At 43.4% G+C, this 21,104-nt stretch overlaps 1 protein-coding gene across 1 annotated transcript; it reads left to right on the forward strand.

Moving 5' to 3' along the window:
* The first annotated feature begins 248 nt into the window (after positions 1–248).
* On the forward strand, positions 249–19,586 carry PPP1R15B (protein phosphatase 1 regulatory subunit 15B). Its single transcript, XM_032785790.2, has 2 exons — positions 249–10,333; positions 16,317–19,586. Exons 1-2 carry the CDS (start codon positions 8,747–8,749, stop codon positions 16,527–16,529), a joined length of 1,800 nt encoding a protein of 599 aa, XP_032641681.1. The 5' UTR covers positions 249–8,746; the 3' UTR covers positions 16,530–19,586.
* Positions 19,587–21,104: the final 1,518 nt, after the last annotated feature.

Genomic DNA, 21,104 nt, shown 5'->3' on the forward strand with positions numbered 1-21,104 from the left:
CAGCACCTTTCACCTGTGGAACTACAGCTGATAGTTAGAACACACCTGAGCTATAAATAAGTATCATCCTTTGTTTTATAAACAGGGAAACTGAAGCAGAGAGTGCTTCAGGTCTAAACTTTCAGAAGTAGTCACTCAGCTCGGTACCTTAATTTCTAGGTGCTCAGTGTCAGACAGCTTCGGCCTGATTTTCAGAGATGCTGAGTGAGCACCCCCTAGTACAGCTAAAGTCACCATGGTGGGTGCCCCAAATTAGTGGACTCTATTGATTCGGTGTGTAGAAGGAAGGAGCCTAAGACATGAGGCCTGGTATAAGGGGCCTGATGTAAGGCCTGAAGTAAAGTCAGGTCGTGCTGATATAAAGCAAAGTGAGCAAAAGTCAAGCTGTGAGCAGAAGTCAGGCCCTGCTAAAAGCAGGCATCTGCTTTGTAAGTTTGCTGCCTGATACATGAACTTGGCAAGAATAGGGCTGGAGTTGCAAAAACACAACAGAGGCAGATAAACCCATTGCAGAAGAATAGCGCCAGAACACCCCAATATAGGGTTATGTGTAAACGCACTCTCCAAAGACGATACAAGGACATGCTGACCCCTCTTAAAGATAAGGTCAGGATGACAGGGTGATGACTACAGATGTTTTGATTGAACCTACATGTACAAGATAAAGGGTGGTAACTAATCACATCCAAGGGGCAATAAGCAATTTGTTCAGAACAGTGTATAAAAGAGGGGTCACAGGGTCTGTCTTTGTTCGAACAAGGTGGGGAATGGTAAGTCCCACCATTCACTGAGCTGCATCCATTGTCATCGGCACACATGTCCTAGTATAACTGTAGACACTGATCTGGGGTGCAAGGACTGTGCTTTGTGGCCAATAAACCTGGCCAAGTACTTTCACTACAGAAACTGAGTCTCTGGTCTTTTGGGTAGTTTGACTGGAGCCTGCTGTACAGGCTATCTGGCCTGAGCCAGTAAAGCATGCAGGGAGAACACATGCAGGCAACAAACTGACTACACTGGTGACTCTGACTGCTGATCTAGTGAGGTGTCCTCTGTAGGAATCGCGATCTAACCTAGCAGAAAGCTACGAGCTAGGGAACCCCCTTAATCCCTCCTTGCAAATCCTTACAGAGTTCAAGGTATGGACACTGTGCTGGGTTGCCAGCAAAGGAGGTCCATGTGAATTTTAAAAAGCTAGTGGGGAAGAAACACGGAATGGAATCTGTAAGGCTAGGGCAGAGACTGTAGCCTTGAAAAACAAGTGTAAGAAATGTAGAATATTGCAAACTATGGCCATGGCTATTAAATGGTTAAGACAACATGCCACAAAAGTGGCAGGGCAAATAACAGAAACAAAGAGTTAAAAGAAGCAAGAGAAGCCACAGAGCCCTGGAATGCTCCCATTCTCCTAGCAAGGTGGCAAGCAGGCCAGGGACCGCAAGCACGGAAACAGAATAAACCATTGGAAACAGCTGTAAAGAATCTGCAAAAAAGAGAAGTCATCCCCTTTTATAAATATTGGTAGCCAACAGCAGGCTTCAGGTACCTATATAGTGCCTGAAGAATGGGGACAGAAATGGAAAAAGGTGGCCCTAGCAAAAATTAAAAAATGAAACAGGGACCACTACCATACGATACAAGCCAGGTTCTGGTAAAACTGAGAGAGACCTTAGACTGGTGCCTGTCAGAACAGGAAAAGTAAGTGCACTGGGGGGAGAAGTAGCAAATAATACTTTCACTGAATTGGTAAATTAGATGAAGGAAAAAATGGAACAGTTCACAGAGCACATTAGGAGACGGGAGTTGCTTGCAACTTAAACTCAGGGGAGTGAGTAAAGAATTTCAAAGTGAAAACGGAGATTGAGTGGGTTAACAGCTAGAATTGATGGGATAACACACAGTTGCCCAAAAACAATTAACTGCAACATACAAGGGTTCTCTTCCAACTCACCTGGCATGCAGACAAAAGCAACAGACACTTGGGGAACAAATTCAGGTTTTACAAAAGTAATGACTCCTACTCTTCTCTTAGAGCCCGGATAAAAACAAGGGGTGTGGGTTGCCAACTGCTTTAACCCATAGAACCCTACTCTTTGCTCAAAGTGAATAATATAACCTTATTTCTCAAATATTAGTACATACTGGCTAAGTTTTCCTTTATATCCTTTCTCAGTTTGCTAAACTCACTGCTGCTGCTGCTGCCTGTATTTTAAGATAACTTGATAGAATTAATCTCTCTTAGCCAGGGGTTCTCAAAGTGGGGGTCGGGACCCTTCAGGAGGTCACAAGGTTATTATATGGGGGGTTGTGAGCTATCAGCCTCCACCTCAAATCCCACTTTGCCTCCAGCATTTATAATGGTGTTAAATATAATAAAAAGTGTTTTAAATTTATAAACGGTCACACTCAGAGGCTTGCTATGTGACAGGGATCACCAGTACAAAAATTTGAGAACCACTGCTCTTGGCTCAGGTATCCCTCCCTTCCTAGGTTGCTTTTCCTCTGCCTCTCCTCATTTCTGCTCTCCCTCTTTGTTTTAAAAGTTATAGTTTCTACAGAACCTCCAAAAAGATAAAGCAACTGAAAACTAAACAAAAACAGCAAACAAGCAAACAGAAAACAAGGTCAAAACTTTAAATAAATCCAGTAAATTAATTATTTTTATCCTTCAGGAATGCAATAGCTGGAAATACTCCTAACTTTCTTAAATATATGGTTGCCTAGCAACAGAAATGCAACTCTGCATCTAATCCTAACCACTGTTTAATATTTGAAACATGGGCTCTCCTTATTTCCACATAGCAGAGTTTTTAAATAAAGTAATGAAATGTAATGGAAAATGCTTGACGTTACTAAATTAATACAACAAAGGGGGAAAATAACAATATGAATTATCAATTTTTATTAAAAGATTAAATAAGTGTAATAACTTGCTTATTTAAATATTTATCCCTTCTGTTTACTTGTCTGTTTTTTAAATGCATTGCGTTAATAACTGAAGTCTTAATGCCTTATCTTGTGTAGTTATAAATAGAATTCTGGTGCCATTCGTTTAATTGTAAGTTTGTCCTGTATGTCATGTATGTTGTCCTGTGATGTACATTGTGTGTGTCACAAAACTACTTTTTTTGTTTGTTTTTATTTTGTTGCAACAAAAGTCAATGTTATGCATTTTTTAAACAGAAGTAGTGCTACACTATTTTAATATTATGGTTGGGATATAAACATAATATTATTAACAAGAATTATTATTTTTTGCAAAGTTCAAAAAGGTCTCCGTTATAAATATATGGACATAAATTTCTGCCTTAATAAATAATGCAATTGCATCCACAAATCTCTTTTATGAATCCCAACATTTTGTTCTGTTTTGTTTTGTTTTTTAATTTAAAGAAAAAATGCAAGGGGAAATCTCCACATTAAGGTAAAGGTAATATTAACAAAATGTCAATTTCTTGTTTGGGTTTCTTGTTTGCACTTTTAAATATAGTTATAAAAATGTTTGTTTAAAAATAACAGTTTATGCCTAAAGCTAACCAAACAATTTCAACAGGTTTCCACCTTTGTTTCCCAAACACAAGTGTCATGAAAGTTTAATAGCCTGCAGGTATTTGCATAGATTTATATTTAAAATTCATTTTGGTTTAATTTTTATTCTTTTTTATTTTGTGTTAAAGGAAAGTAGTGTTTATTAAAGTTTGTGCTTCTAAACAGTTAGCAAGAGTAGAATTGTTATCACAAGCAAATTAACTCTAAAAAGCTTGGGTAAAAATTCTGTTACTAACTGTTTTGCTAAAACAGAGTGCTCAGCAGGGGAAAGCAATGCAGCTTCTCCTAGAAGATTGTGACCATCTATTTTAGCAGTTAAACCTAATGCACCTCAAGTGAAAATGAACGTCTATACAACAATTGCAAAAGTATAGCTTGTGTTATAAAACACTTGGTCCCTATTACATTGTAAATAAAGTTAATTTGTGTATTAAATTTGGGTTACTGAAAACAAGAGAAATGTAAACAAACAAGCAAAACTTTAAGATGTTAACTAATTTAAGTTGTTTAAGGTTGCATTCCACAGGCCAAAACCACCAGAAGATATCACACCCTAAAGACACCAGAAGATATCAGAACACAGGGAAGAAAACCCCAAGCATCAAGAAAAGAAAAATGAAGTGCTTTATAAATAACAGACTGATCAAGTACACCTCAGTCTACCACATATGGACAATTAAGTAGGCAATCAGCTAGCTGGAACACGTCTGTCATTTAAACTGCATATTAAGCAAAGTGGATTTATGTGCCAGTGACTTTAAATCTTTAGCACGGAAATATGGATGAATTTGGCTACTGTGTAAAAGCAACTATTATTGCAGTATTACTGTATTCTTGCTGTATACCATTCACAGCGTGCATAACACTGCTAAACTGTTTCACCAACACACAGGTAAAAATTAACAAACTAATGGCAGCAAACAACAAGGTAGGGAAAAAACAAATTGGTAAAGAAATTAAGTTTTATAGTAACTACAAATTGTGTAAACAAATCCCCTGTTCATACTAGTCACCACTGGGGGGGTCAGTGACACTGCATCCTAACTGAACCATGTTATTCAAAACAATCTTGTTCATTGTCTGGATACTAACACTAACGCCTGACACAGCAATGTTTGATAAATTGGCTACTACCCATTCAGTAGATTAGCTGGAAGGCAGCATCTATAAGAAAAAACTGCGTCAATGTCAACTCCTGGTGTGTCACAGAGCAATGCAACCAATGGAACAGAGAAACTAGCCGTTCCTGGTTTTTGCGCAGCAAAGCTTACCAGAGGGTGACAACCAGCAGTAAGGGTCACCTGTGACATGGATGGACAGTACTGTATAATAACTACTTACAATAAATTTATATATAAAGGCCTCATTTGTGATGTCACTACTCAAAATTTTGGTTTTACTTCTCATATTCATAGCGCTGTAATAATGCCAATCCCAATATTTCAAAATACTCAGCCTGCTAATTATGATACAAGTGGTAACCGTAATTACCCTAATAGGAGTGTGCTGCTACGTAGCAAAGTAAAAAGGCCAGACTACAAGCCCAGATTGGAAAAGGATTGTTATGCTTGAATATGAGGTAGGGTGACCAGACAGCAAATGTAAAAAATCGGGACAGGAAGCGGTAGGTAATAGGAGCCTATATACGAAAAAGACCCAAAAATCAGGACTGTCTCTATAAAATCAGGACATCTGGTCACCCTAATATGAGGTGGTGCCATATATACACATACAGACAACGCATATATACCTATATATACTACAAATATAAATACTTTATCCATATATTATAATTAATTGGGAGTGCCCCCAAGGCTCAATCATAAAACTACATTCCTCAATCATAGTCCCGGGCCTAACATTCCCAGGCCCACCATAAGGGACTAAAAACAATTGGTGCCAGAACATCCCAATACACAGTTATAGCGTTTCGCACGCTCCGAAGATGATACAAGGAAACACTGACCCCTCTTAAAGACAAGGTCAGGATAATGGATAGTGTTGTTTTCACTGAACCTACATGTACAAGGTAAAGGGTGGTAACTAACCGTGTCAGAGGGGCAATACGTAACTAGTTTTTATCAGTGTATAAAAGAGGAGTCACAGGCTCCGTTTCTTTGTCCTGCCAAGGGCCAGGGGCAGGAGCGGCTCCAGGTACCAACATGCCAAGTGTGTGCCTGGGGCAGCAAGCCACGGGGGGTGCTCTGCTGGTCACCACGAGGGCGGCAGGCAGGTTGCCTTCGGCAGCATGCCTGCAGAGGGTCCGCTGGTCCTGCGGCTTCAGCGGACCTCCCGCAGGCATGCTGCCAAATCAGCAGACCGGGGACTTCCCACAGGCAAGCCGCCGAAGGCAGGCTGCCTGCCGTGCTTGGGGCAGCAAAATACCAAGAGCCGCCCCTAGCCAGGGGGAATGGAAAGTCTCCCCATTCACTGAGCCACATCCATTGTCACAAGCATACATGTCCCAGTGTAACTGTAGACACAGATCTGAGGAGCTAGGACCATACTTCGTGGCCAATGAACCTAGCCAAGTACCTTCGCTACAAAAACAGAGTCTGCGGTCTTTCGGGCAGTTGGATCGGAGCCTGCTGTATGGGCTAACTGGCCAGAGCATGGAGAGAGAACACACACACAGTCAATGACTGACTATACTGTGGACCTCAATGGATGGTGCAAGAACAACTAGTAGTGGTGAATAGAACTCAATGATCCTAATATCTGGTCCCCTGTTCTAATCAGTGGGCTTGAGACTGGGGACAGCTGGCCCACTGAGTGTCCTCAGGCAAATCACTTAACTGCTCCATGCCTCAGTTTCTCCATCTGTAAAATGAGAATAATAATATTTCTGTCCTTTGTAAAACACTTTGAGATCTACTGTTGAAAAATCCTAGATAAGCGCAGGACATTATTATCATTATTACTATTATTAGTCTACATTCATCCTTAAGTCTCTGATTACCACTTGCAGTTTCTGCTGCATATCTTCTCATGTGATAAAGATCTCCATGCACCCTATCAGTTCCACGCTTCCCATTGCATCCTCCAGCTCACAGACGTCTCAATGTCACTGCCTTTCTATTAAAAATTTGCCCTTTTACATCTGCAACCTCTTGGAACCAAAGTCTCCTAGTGCTTCACTGAACAGTTTATCCTTGTATTCAATATTTTCTGGTTTGCATAAGATGCCCTATTCCAGTCTTAGTATACCTATGATAGATCAAACAGCCAATGAAATAAGCTGCAATGAAGTTATCTGCTCCTTTCCCAGATTTCTTCACTTTTATCTTTAACCAGCTATGTCCTAAAACGGTGACTGAGTGGGGTGGACCTTTGGCAACTTGCTCACCCTAATCCCCGTGACCTTGGTGAATGTGCCCTTTGATAATGTGGTTACCAGCCTCTTATTACTGTTTGCAGAGCAGCCTCACCCTATGCCAGCTGATAACTACCTGGCACAGGCCTTTTTCCCCCACACTTTCTATTTCATTTCATAACTGCTCTTTGCCTCTTAGCCAAGTCTAAAAATAAAGGAGTCAATAGACTTAAGATAAAAGATTAAAAGGAATAAATTAATACAGCCTGGCCAAACTGCAGAACATGGGTTCAGGCGGAAGGTTTTCATAAGTCTAAGAGGAGCTGCAATCACTAAGATACTAAGTACAAGGGGTGTAATTAGAAGTGGGATTAAAATTAAAAGGAAAATTTAAGATGGGTTTTAGGAATAATGGCCTCATTAGCTAAGGAACAAACTTCCCAAGAAAGAAAGAGATGAACATCTCATCATTTGGAATCTCTAAACTGAGAGTGCAGAATGTATTGCAAGACACAATGTAGTTTTGGCTCCATTGCAATCAGACAGTGGAGCAGGGCTGCTTCTTTTCCTCCAGATTCTGTTTACCAGTCTGTTCTGCAGTGCAGCCTCTAGGACAGTGTTTTCAAGACTGTGTGGCTGCCTCTCCATGAGAGCAAGGATGGTGCAACAAGATGTAGGAAAGGTACCACCAACCCACTCCTACCATCAATGCTTTGCTCCACTGCCAATGCTGTGCCCATATCCTCTTCTAAGGCAGAGCTGCTGTAACATACTAGCTGATCCCTATTGCAGCTGGGGCTTTGCCAGACATCTAGCAGGATGGCAGCAAAAAGAAGGTCTGGAGAAATGGATGGCTCTTCATGAAGTTCTAAATCCATGGTCACTGGTGGAGAAGCCCCTACAAGCGTAAGCCAATGGGGTAGCTGCCAGCCTGGAGTTAGGGAGCCTGAGGGTAGGGACAGAACCCCACTACTCCCCCTGGAGCCTGCAGGGATGTTGAGTGCTAGACCCTGTTTTTTGAGAGAGGTTTTCAGGAGCACAGGGAACCCCAGCCCAGAGGGACAGGGCCCTGCCTATAAGAAGCAAAGCTGTGTGGGGAGCAGGAGTGCTCAGCGCCACAGCAGTGCCTTGTCATCCCTGCTGCCCTCAAGGCAAGGGGGCGCTGTGGAGCCAGGGGGAGGCACAGGGTAGGGGGCAGTTTGCAGAGCAGCCCCCGAAGAACCAGGGGGAGCTGGAGTCGGGGGTGGGTGGGAGTCAAGGATGCAGTCAGCAGATGCTGGAGGCAGGACAGCAATAGGGGTGCAGTTCCCGCAGATGTCCAGAGGGGGCGCTGCCGTGCAATAGGCTCCGCAAGGCCTTGGGTGGTGGCTGTGCAGCGCATGCGCCCCTCCCCCTTTCTCCTCCGTGGCTGATGCAATTCTACGGTAGGGTGCGGGCGATATCTCGAACAGCCAGCAGCTCGGATGGGCGGGGGTTTGTAGTCCAGCAAGGAACCAATCATAGGTTGGGGGCGGTGACGGAGTTGCCAGGGTGTTGCGGAACGGCCCCTCCCACTCCTCCCTGAGCCCTGTCAGGTCAATAGGAGCTGGCCGCGGGCGCGCGCCTCACAGGCTAGTGTGGGTCTCGCGCCGGGTGGGCGGTTTAACCGTTGCTCTCGCGGCTCCGACGCCATTTTGTTCTCGCTACTTCAGGCCGGGCAGCCGGCCGGGCCGGGCTCCATGGTGTCGTCGCTGGCCTGAGGGGACTGCTGGCCCGCCGCACTATGGAGCCCTGCCCGAGAGGAGACCGCGACGCCGCTAGGAGATCCCGAGCTTCCGCAGGCAGCAGCTGGATTCCGGCGCCGGAGAAGCGGCCGGGCCGCAAGGAGCGCTGAGGAGCCCCGCTATGGAGCCGAGGAAGCGGGAGCAGGCGAGCCCCGGGCTCGGCCAAGCCAGCTCCTGGTTAGGACTCACCTGGTTGAAGCTCGGCCCCTGTCCCCCGGCTCCTGCCGTGGCAGCCCAGCCCCAGCTTAGCACCCCCTTCTCCTGGCTGCGGCTCGTCTCGCAGCTGCTTTCCCCACTGCCCGGTCTCCTCCACCGGCTGCTGCCCGGGCAGGGGCTGAGCAGCGCCCGGTGCCCCGCGGCGGGGGAGCCTCCCGCGGGGGGATCTCAGGCCGCGCCTCTTCTGCTGCTCTCCGAGGCCGCCGCTTCACTGAGTTGGGCCGACGGGGAGCTGCGCTGGCCGGACAACGCCCCGGAGATGCGCCTGAAGCGTAGTCTGGAGCCTGCCCAGCCGCTGTGGGGAGCTGAGATGGTGCGGACCGGCCTGGCCCCGCTCAGTGTCCGGCAAGTGGACCTGGTCTCCTACGTGCTGGGTCCCGGCGGCAGTCCGGGGTCCGGCTACGGCCAAGCCTGCTGCACCGACAAGAGCCACCTGCCACAGCCCTTGAACGCCGAGCTCCCCGCGGACGGCTGGCGGGGACCCCCATCCCGGGAGGGGCTCCCGGAAATCCAGCACCTGCGCACCAAGCGCCTGGAGTTCCTCCAGCAGCAACAGCTGGCGACTAATTGCTTGCCCGTGCCTGAACCGGACCACGGCTACCACAGCCTGGAGGAGGAGCAGCAGCACAGGGGTAACAACCAAGAGGATCTAAAGCAGAAGTGTGATGCCTGGGAGCTGAGATGCCCCGAGGAACTGTCTGAGCACAGCATAGTGGGGCAAGCTGGAGAGAGCCCCCTAGAACAGGAAGTATGGAGTCCTGAGAAGGAGGCAGCTGAGGAAGAGACCCTCTCGGAAGAGGATGAAGATGAGGATTCTGATATAGAGCAAGACCTGCCAGTGTCATCCAGGCCTGCCTGCGCCAACAAACTGATAGACTACATTATCAGGGTCAGTTCCAGTGGAGAGGAAAGTTCAGAGGGTGAGGAAGACTGGGATGGGGATGATGATGATGATGGATTTGATAGCGAGGGGTCCCTCTCAGATTCAGACTCTACTAGCCAAGATAGTGAGAGCCAGCACCTCTGGAACTCCTTCTGCAGTTTGGATCCTTATAACCCTCAGAACTTTACAGCTGCCATTCGAACTGCTGTTAATGATTCAGAGAAGGATTTGTCTGGTGAGTCATATGTAGAGGAGGATTCTTCATGGGCCGAAAGCCTTCCTGGCTCTCCTGCCCTCAGTTCTGAAGAGGATGATGAATGGGAGTGTAATAGTGCAGATGAGGAAGATAATTTGGAACTTTGGAACTCATTTTGTAACTCAGATGATCCCTATAACCCTTTCAATTTCAAGGCACCTTTTCAAACTGCAAAAAAGAAAGGGAAGCAGGACTTAGAAGGAGCATCAGGGCTGTGTCTGGTCAGCTCTCAGTGCAATCTCTTATTCACCTGTCAGGTGCAGCTGCTGGAGAACCATAACTGTGAGGTCACAGATATTGTGCAGCATGGCATTCTTTTTGGAGAGAAACATACACATACCAAGAGAAAAAAGGTATATTTCATGTTAGTTCCAGTACTTATGTACTGGTATTGTGGTGCAGTTGAACCTTAGAGTTATGAACACCTCTGGAGTGGATGTTATTCATAACTCTGAAATGTTCATACCTATGAACGAAATGTTCTTTTAAAAGTTTACAACTGAGTATTGACTTAATACAGCTTTGAAACTTTATGCAGAAGAAAAATGCTGCTTTTAAACATCTTAATTTAAATGAAACAAGCACAGAGAGTTTCCTTATCTTGTTAAATCTTTTTTAAACTTTCCCTTTATTTTGTTACTATCATCTGTTTAACACAGTATTGTACTGTATATTCTTTTTTGGTCTCTGTTGCTGCCTGATTGTGTACTTCTGGTTCCAAATGAGATGTGTGGTTGAGCAGTCAGTTGATGACTTAGGTTCTGCTTTAGTGCCTAGGCTCTTAACTCAGGATCGGGGGTCCATTGCTTAGAACAACAAGTGAAAACATAAGGAGGTATCCTGGAAGTCAGTGGTGGCAGGACTTTTACCCATAGCAAGAGATGATCACTCCCGCAACAAGCTTAGAAGCTAATTGTTCAATTAATATTTGAGTGTACATCAAGTTTTTGATAAAATGGCAAACAGTGATGTGTTATGATGTGAGTTAACAAACTTTTATTTCCTTAATCCTCTGAGTTCTGGAATTTCACTTTAATTTTAAAGCAGGGTTTCCTTGCACTTTCTGGGTTCTGACACTGTCTACTGTTTTTGTTTTTCTTCTGACGGCATCTGGAAGCATTAAGGATTTAGTAAAACTTCCTTGTTTCCTTTTAATCTTTCCTTACCAAAAAAATTAATGTGACATACAAATGTTTGTATTTGTGTCAGACCCATATTTCCATTTTATAACTTACCCAGAAATGATCTCTTCAGATTGTAGCCAAGTAACTTTATTAAACTAGTTTGTGTAATAGCACATGATTGTCTTAATCGTACTTCTAGTGCAGTGGGAGGAAACTCTTTAATACTATAGTATCTTAACACTTGGTAACAGAAGTCAAGAACTTGGTTCTTATAGAAACTTTGAAAACAGTATGAGTTTTTTAAAAATGCATAATAACACTTCTGTTGAGCTTAAACAATTCTTATTAGTCAGATTGAAGTATTCTCTGTAGTAATCCAAGGAATTAGTTAAAATATTTTAACACTATAGTTCTAAATACAAATAGACAAGTATGGAGATCTGTGTATTGGTTCACAGGTTTTGTTACCAAGTCTCTGAGGAGCTGGCTTGCTGGATTGACATTGATCTTGTGTACTAGGATTTAGCTCAAGTAGCTGTCTAAAAAGTTAACTATTACTTTTAGGCTACTGTAAATTGAGTCCCTTTACAAGCATATTGTAAGACAGTGTCAAATTTTGCAAACCCCATGTAAGGGTTTGTAAGATGGAGTTCCATGATACTGTAACAGTTTATCAAAATAGCCTGGCTTGGGGATAGTCTGATATTCAAGGCTTGTGCCCTGCAGCTTCATGAATAGCCCAGTTTCCCAATCTTTCACCTGCCATTCCAAGTACCCTTTCTTCCAGACATGATCTGATACTACTGTGATTTGAAGTAGTTTGCCAGCTTTTCCTTATAGGAGAAAGGAGAGCATTTCCCTTTTGAGCACCTCCCTGAGGGTTTGACTAGCAAGAACTACATCTCAGATCTTCTGTCACTCGCCATCTTATGATGGTTGTGCTTTTAACTTCTGCTAGGTCAGGGAGTAGCATTTTATACTTCCTGACTCACCTAGCATCAAATGCTACTGCTTGACTGATTTATTTTAGTTTGTTTTTAACATCTCTACTTTAAAATCTTTATTTTCGAAATTATATTTCTATTCCCAGGTTTCTTTCCCCTGACAATAGCAGAATTTTTACAATAGCAGACTTGCTGGGAGATGGGAGTTTAAGGTTGATAGTTTTCTTTGGATGCTGTTGACTCCACCCCTTCCTGCTACTGGGATGAACTACATAAACTATGGCTGTTTGAGCCTAAAACTATATTGTATATCTGTTAGCCTTTACCATGATTATGGGAATTTAGCATTTCATCTATTTAACAGAAAGTAGCTCGACCTATGTCCCATTCTAGCATACTTTTGAAGATGAAATGAAGAATCAATGGCTCTATAGCACCTAACTGTGCTGTCTGATGAGATTGAGTCCTATTCCTTTAGAAGACTAGAGCCATCTAGATCAGCGTTCACATTTTTTGAGCCATAGCTCAGAGGTGAGTTTGAAAGAGCCCCTAATGGTATGTCAACACTCGAATAAAAGACCCAAGGCAGGGCTGTGGCTGACCCTGGCTTGGCAGGGTCATCTCAGGTCCCAAAGCTCTGGCTCTTGTCTGAGCCTGAACACTTACATAGCAATTGGACAGTCCCCGAGCATGAGCCTGAGTCAGCTGATCTGGGGCAGGCACTGGTGAATTGCTTTGTAGGTGGACTTCCCTACAGTCACTTGGGATACATGTGTGTATGTCAGTAGTCCAGCTGTCTTAGTATTTCACTGTAAATTCTCACTGCATCATTTGAAACTCTTCAAATTAAGTATAACTACCTTTATAAAAAATTAGCTGAGTTGCAGCAACAAATTAATGTTAAAAACTTAAAATGCAAATTTAACACTGAATAGCTTGTAATTCTGTTTTGTGGAAACAGTGAAGATTTGAGACTGAAAAAGATTCTAGGAAGTGACTTGTTTTAGAAGCGACCATTTGGTGCGAAATGCACTTCACGTAATGTTGAAAGTATACCTAACACTCTGTAACGGACAATGTGTAGACAAAGATCGGAATCCCTCACCTGAAGGGTTTAGTTTTAAAAAGTATGCATGTATACTACATAGCACATACACACACACAAAGTGGCTAGTGGAAATTGCAGCTGGAATGTTTTCATATAGTAGCAACTTGTAGTTTGATGTCAGTGTAATTATGTGCAAACTAACTCCAAGTAGATGTTTACTTTCTGTTCTTGGATTATACTTTATTTTTATGGCTTTGTGTAGGCATTCTAAAGAGCCACTTGGTGCACTTATATAAAGGTTCATATACTTATTCTTTTATCTTCAAGATCTTGCTGCATGTCAGATGAAGGCTTTTAAAAACATTTTATTGGAGTGCATGAAATTTGCATTTTTAGTAACACCTTACCTATTTCTTGTAATTTAGATACAGCAATTTTCAAACAATTTTCAAACCCTTTGTGTAATCCATCCTAGTAACACAGTGAATGAATAATGATCTATATGCAATATCTAGTTTGATATTACAAAAGTTGGTAATTGTACCCAAGGGGGTGTGGTAGACTGATGTAAAGGGGATGAAATTAGTAGGCCACAAAGGTACAGGGTGATGTAACTATCCAGTTTATTTGAAAGCAGAGATTTAATTAGATATGGCTGGTCTGTTACCCAAAGATTGCTTAAAAGTGACAGAGGGTTTCTTAGTCAAGACTGTATTGTCCAAATCACCTTGAATAATTCAACAGGAAAACACAGGGTATCTGTTATTAACACACTATATTGAATTAACTAAGGACTTGACTTCCAATGGGGAATTAAAGCTAAAACTGAGTTTCTGGACTAGTTTTAAGACTGATGACACTTTTGGATCAGTCTTTGTATGATCCCTTTGATAAATAGCCCAGTAGGTCGCTACATAGAAGCTTTATCTTACTCTCTGCCAGTGCTCAAAGTGCACATAGGTGTGGGGTGAGTGTGGCAGCAGTAACTGAAACCTCCTGGAAATTCTAAATAGTTTTACCCTTCCTCAAGCCTACTCTAAGGCCTTGTGCACACTGGGGATTTTAACTTTTGGCACCACCAGAGTAATGCCTAGTGTAAGGCTAAGCTGCAGCCTGCACCAGTGTGCTTTATTCCTGTTTCAAGCAGGCATAAGCTACACTCGTGCATATAGTCTCTTTGCCTGTTTGAATTGGAATAACTCCCTAGTGTAGCTATGCTGGTGGCTGGCACTGATGGCTGTTCCTGGTATAAAGTATGTAATTTTAAGAGGTACAGTAATTATTCTAGGCAATTTCTGCATTTACATTACTTTAACCTGCAATTGGCAAAAGACTGGATGATTTTGAGATAGCAAATGAAATGCTTCTTGGCTGAGTGGTTAGCTTTTAAAAAAATGTTAAGCAAGTTTATACAGCTTAAGTTAAACGTCTCCTTTAAAATGTTAAGGAAATTCTAATAGACTCACATACCCCACTCTTGTGGTTTTATCTGAATGCAGAATCCATTTATACTGGAAATGGTTTGTCTAGATGTTGGCACCAAAGTTCGTGCCTTTTTGTTAAGTTATAGAAGCTCTTTTCCCTTTGAAGGTTTCCATAGTAGCTGTGTCAGTCAAACATTTTGAGGGGACGAAAGGGGAGGAGAGAGATGCAAAGAACAGCTTCTCAGTGAGAATGTTTTGCAGAATATACAGTGCTGCAGTGACACAGCTGCAGCGCCTAGAGGGTCTCCCCTTGGCATAGGTACTGCACCTGCGTGCGAGGCGGTAACTGTGTCCATGGGAGAAGCCCTTCCATTGATGTAGCATTGTCTACATTGGGAGTTAGGTCGGTGTAACTGTTTCACTTGGGGATGTGGATTTGCAACACCTGAGTGATGTAGTTATACTGAGATAAGTTTGTAGCATAGACCAGAGCCAATTGTCCAAAGTGGAGTGTTTCCAAGAAACTGGAATTAATACACTTGTCCTTACAGATCGTATAGCAATGTTCAGAACAAGTAGTCAGGGCTTCAGTTTTAATTGCATCTGAAACACTGAAGGTAGCAAAACTAAGAAGCACATAATTAGATACTGTATGTTGAGTTTAAAGTACAGTATGGCACTCACTCTAGCTTATTAGCTAACATCAGAAGGATAATAAATTAAATCTTTAAAATAGCATTAGGCTGGGTGATGAGCTAATATTGTGATTCCAAGTATTTTATTTGAATTTTAAATACAGTGAAAATATTGTTGTATAACCATTATGGAAGAAGATACTGCCTCTGTTTTAGTAGCATGCCTTGCCAAATGTTTGATCATAGCTTTAAAGATATACCTATTTGCTGCATCATGAAGCTTAGGGTTGTGACATTTGAAAATCCCATTACTGTAATTTCAAAACTCTGTACGTGGTATTTAAATACACCTGCTGAATTCACTGTAAGTCCTAAATAACTGATCTGTGGTGTCCTAGCCACGTAGCTATGAGTTCCACTTCCTTAAATTTAAAAACCGTATGACATCCTGTTCTTTTTATTGATGATGGGACTTCTTGTTTACACTGTAGTACCCATAGAGTCTATTCAGAACAGTACACAACTTAAGTAAGCCTCAGGAACTAAGTTCTCCTGTTTTTACCTTTGTAAAGATAAACTAAAATACACCCATTTAAAAACAGGCATGTTACAACCTTGTGTTGTCGCAGTCAAATGTTAGTGCAAAGACCCCACTGCACAAGTCAGTCAACATTGAATTATGTTTTCCTTAGGTTTTTTGGGACAGTTTCTAATTTGAGTCCTCATGGCAAAATATGGTAACAGTAACTGCAAATACTAATTAAGAATGAGATCACTTTGTGTGTAAATGATTGTCCAGTGCTTTAATACAGTGATTGTCAACCAGGGGTCTGGAGCCCCCTGGGGTTCCACTAGCAGGTTTCAGATGGCTCCTCCCAGTAGAGCCAGAATTAGACTTGCTGGGGCCAAGGGTAGAAAGCCAAAGCCCCACCGCAAGGAGCTGAAGCTCAAACCTGAGCAACTTAGTTTCACGGGGCCCCATGTGGCATGAGGTCCTGGGCAGTTGCCCTGCTTGCTATCCCCTAATGCTGGTCCTGGTTTTTACGTGCAGAAAAACAGTTGTGGCACACATGGGCCGTGGAGTTTTTATAGGATGTTGGGGGGAGGGCCTCAGAAAAAGGTGGAGCACTCCTGCTTTAATAAATATCTTCTCTTTTATAGGTAACATTCCTTGAAGAAGTTACTGAGTATTATGTAAGCAGTGAAGAAGATCGGAAAGGACCCTGGGAAGAACTTGCACGGGATGGATGCAGGTTCCAGAAACGAATTCAAGAAACAGAAGATGCTATTGGATACTGCTTAACCATAGAGCATAGACAGAGGATATTTAATAGACTCCAGGAAACATACTATAAAATGCTTGATGTTTTCTAGCCCTCTAAATTTGGTAGCCCTGTTACCCTACTGTTTCTATAACAGGGAGCTAAGCATAACTTTAATACTGCTTCCAAATTTAATGTTCAGCCAATAAAATAGACATAATTATGTCCTGATTTGATATGGAAACAAAAAATACCTTCGTCACTTGAAGAATAAGAGCGATATAAGTGTATTACTCTTAAAGCAGTTCATACTTCAGCTGTTTAGGTAAAATCCAGCCCATAAATGCCTTTTGTACACACCATCCATCGCTACTACCAATTGGATGGTTTAGTGAGGTCCTCGGATCGGCCCTGCCAGGATCAGTCATGGCCCTGGTGGAGTGCCGAGAAGATGGTTGAACTTGACTATCTAGGGGAAGTAAAAGTCGTAACAAGGTTTCCATAGGTGAACTTAATGAAGGATCATTAACGGGGTGTGTGAGGAGAGACAGGATGGGGCTGGGCAACCAACCCTGGACCAAGGGGATAGAACTCAATGCAGGTGTGTGTCCCCTGAGGTCACACAGAGCTGGCTGGCAGGTGCCACGCACCACTCCATGTGCCGTCTGTCACTGCCTGCCTACCTTGTAGGTTAGAAGCGGAGGGGGCACCCCAGAGGGATTGGAACAGTTTCCCTCACCCAGGAGCTAGATGCCTAGTGCTCTCTGTGAGCTTCGCGGCCCAGGGAAGGTGGTGGTTCAAAGACTTGTGCGGCTTGAGGTGGGCTGTGACCGCCCATGGGCGGGGGCTGGGGAGGATGGAAGGGGAACTGCCAAGGAAGCAAGGATGTCTGAGGATGCCCATTCTACCCACCCCCCTTCCCCTGATCCATGAGAAGTCCGGGGCAGAGAGGGGCTACCCTGCCTCCCTCTCTGCAGTGTCTGTGTGCCTCTGTCTGCCATATGTAGGAGAAGGGTGGCAATTAAATTGGAATTTTGCACTTTTGGAAAAAGAGTCTGAAATATTTGTAGGGTTCAAAACCCAACAATTGCAGTTCTGATTTAAAGTTTGAATAGGTAGTTGAAGCAGTTCAGTTGTCTGTCTTTTTCCCAACTTCTGTAAAAACAAATTTGTTATTTTGCCTGCTAATTGTATTAGTTAACAGTGCTCTGTCTCAAGACTTCAGTTTTGCTTATCAGGTTTTTTCTTTGTTACATAACACCTTTGATTATGTATTTAAATATTTTGATCTAAAGCTGGATTTCAGGAGAGCTGAAAAAACTACCAGTGCTGCTACTCTTGTGTTTTCTAATTATAAAATTCTTGCCTGCTGTTTATCCAAGCTAGTTGTGCAGTAGGTCCAGGTTCTTTCAGAACTCTAAACAGCTGTTACCCTGATCAGTATATGCAAGGTGTAGTACATGTACTGATGAGGGTGACAGTCTAAGCCTAGGCTGTATCATGGGCAGTCAACTGCTGGTTATGCTTTAGTTTTCACTTTAACAACTTATGGCATTTGACCCGCAAAGGACAGTGAAAAATGGAATTCTACGTCAGGTTTTTGGCCTTTTGAACCAACTCAACAAACTCTAAAGCTACACCCAAGTACATACTTGCTTTATAGAAAACCAGTATTAATACCACTCTGCCTCAGCACTTTCACTTAACTGATAGTATAACACCATATACATGGAAGCTGACAGTTAAGATGTCTCTCGTTGAAGAAAAATGCATTCTTTAGTTGCCTTCTAAGTTTACTATTTCAACCAGAAGCTATTTATTGTTTTAACTAGTAGTAATCTTCGTTTATTTGAATGAAGTTGAATATTGCTCAAAAAGACAGTAAGATATACTGTCTTCATGTAAAATTAAAGGTCTACTTTATTGTAGAGCTTGTCTGACAAACTTGAATGGCCAGAAAATTGGCTATACAAAAACTGTACACCAACCTTGGTTTGGGTTTTTTTTAATCCCTGTTGAGCCAGCATGAATTGGATTGCCTTTTCCTGCAAATTGTCTTAAATTAGTGTGTCCCAGTGAAATCCTCTTGAATCTTTCCTTTTTTTGGCCATTTCAGCTTCTAGCAATTCAAGAAATGATCTCAGGTCAAATTTAAACCCAAAATTGGATTATGTAAAAATTACAAAACATAAAGCTGGTAGAACTGCTTCCGTGATTTAAAAAAAAAATTCCAATGGCAACAACTCTTAAAACACCGGTTTCCCTTCAGTGCTTGCAAGCCAAACAATGTGATAGTGAGATGAAGGATGGTGTTGCGGTTAAAGCACATGAGATCCAGTTCTTTTCCCAGCTCTGCCAGTCTCCCTCTAGCTTCAGACAAGTCACTTTTTGCCTTGATTTCTCTGTAAAATTAAGAATGCTCCCTTACCCCACAAGGGTTATGTGAAGTTTTAATTCATTAGTGTTGTGAGATCATGTGAAAGCATTATAGGAATACAAATATTGACTCGGTGAAAGAACTAGAAAGGAGCTAAAAAGTGAAACTGACTCGTGGGTTTTCATTGTCCCTAATTAAGTAAAATTAGACTAAAATTCTAAGTTTTTAATATGTAAGGAATCTGTTTAATTTTTAACCTGACAGCATCTCAGTCTTTTTGCATACAGCTTCATCATAGCAATAAACGTAGTTTTCATTGAGGTACATATCTACATAAGCACTTCGAACTAAATTGCTGTCCCCTTCAAAGTATCAGGTGCAAAAAGGAAAAAGGAGGATTCTGGCACTAAACTCTCAGTTGTAGAAATTCAATATAAAATCCCTAAACAAACACAAACCAATTTTAGTCGTCTTTTCACTTTCCTTTCCCTACAACATATCTTAAAATGGTAATGAAGGATGTGGAAGGCTGTTTTTTGTATGTATAAGTGTTTAAAAGAACACCTGTTAATTTTAAACTTTAAATCAAAACTGTGATTATCAGATTTTATTTTTATATCATTTTAGAGAGATGAAGTTAGAAGCCTGACCACCTTCTGAATTGGCTTTATACAGATTTTAATTGATTTGATTGTATCCAATTTGTTGGATTTTTATATCTGTTATATTTCTGTATATAATAAAATTATTCAGAACTAATCTGTAAATTGAAATAAAGATATTTGCAAGATAGTGCCAAGTTGTTTGTGTTTGAAGGATATTACATGAGGTATGTGGGGTGAAACTGCAAACCAGACTCTGCTAAATGTCTATATGTAACTTGTACCCTTGTTTCAGACAGTGGCTGTGGTCCAGTAAAAACTGTGTGTATAGAATTATGTGCAGCTGTTGTAAAGGAGAAATACAGTACTTTGTTTTCCTTTAACAAGCTTGTTTTATTTGATATGTGAGCAGTTTTATGCCGTTATTTCTTAAACTAAGCTGCTGTGGGCTTGATCGGAGGTTGGAGCGATCTTAGGGAAAACAAAGTGATGTGAAAATGGCATTGGTGATTCAGAAGTTGGCACTCTTCACTCTGACTCAATAACTCTGTGGTGGTAAGGGATCCTCTGTAGCTGAAATGTCTATCTTTTGGGCAAAATATAAAGTTTAGGGTCCAGGCTACATGCAGTCAAGATCTTGTGTCCCTTTTTGGAACAGTAGGGCTTTAATCTTGATCAGATTTCCATTTGGATAATACATTTTGTCTGCTGAAATTCCCCTTGTAGTCAACACGCCACAGTTAAGAGCGTCGCGGCGACCGCCCTGCACGCTACCACCGAGCACCGAATCGGCAGGCCTCCCTCTGGCCAGGATGTAGCCACCTTCCTGAGCGGCTCCCTGGACGGCGAATTCAGCCGAGACAGGTGGGACAACGCCTCGCTGTGGTCCCGCGCCCGCAACGCCACGCGCCGACTAGGGAAGCGACTGGGCTGCCGCTGGGTATGGAGCGAGGAGCGACAGGAGCTGGGAGTTCTGGTGCCGCAGATCGGGACGGAGGGCAGCATCACCGTCAGCCCCGGAGCCAGAGGCGTGCTGGAGAGGTCCCTGAAGGCCGCCGTCCACGCGCTCTACGTGGACACCCTGAGGAAAAAACCCGACCAGGGCAAGGCCTTTGAGGTGACCAGCAAGTGGGACTCCAGCAACCACTTCCTCCCCGCGGGCAGCTTCACCCGCTTCGCCGACTGGCGGTTCATACACCGCGCCCGACTAAACTGCGTCCCGCTCTATGGAGCCATCCGTCACGGGAACCGGGACAAGCGCTGCAGGAAGTGCGGGTACACCCTGGAGACCCTGCCCCACGTCCTGTGCAGCTGCAAGCCCCACGCCAGAGCCTGGCAGCTGCGCCACAACGCCGTCCAGGACCGCCTAGTGAAGGCCATCGCCCCACACCTCGGTGAGATTGCAGTCAACCGCACCATCCCCGGCACCGACAGCCCGCTGCGCCCAGACATCGTCGTCACGGACGAGGAGCGGAAAAAGATCATCCTCGTCGACGTGACCATCCCGTTCGAGAACAGGACCCCGGCGTTCCGCGAAGCCCGAGCCCGCAAACTCGAGAAATACGCCCCCTTGACTGACACCCTGCGGGCGAAGGGCTACGAGGTCTACACCGACGCTCTGATCGTCGGGGCGCTGGGCGCCTGGGACCCCTGGAACGAACGTGTGCTCAGGGCCTGTGGGGTGGGCCGTCGCTATGCGCGACTCATG

This window comes from Chelonoidis abingdonii, chromosome 4 (genome assembly GCF_003597395.2).
Source record: "Chelonoidis abingdonii isolate Lonesome George chromosome 4, CheloAbing_2.0, whole genome shotgun sequence".
NCBI lineage: Eukaryota > Metazoa > Chordata > Testudines > Testudinidae > Chelonoidis > Chelonoidis abingdonii.

Excerpts from the sequence above, each read along its gene's own strand:
- PPP1R15B (XM_032785790.2), top strand. The coding sequence starts at position 8,747 with ATGGAGCCGAGGAAGCGGGAGCAGGCGAGCCCCGGGCTCGGCCAAGCC. Across the intron at positions 10,334-16,316 it reads CACATACCAAGAGAAAAAAG|GTAACATTCCTTGAAGAAGT; the intron begins GTATATTTCATG and ends TCTCTTTTATAG.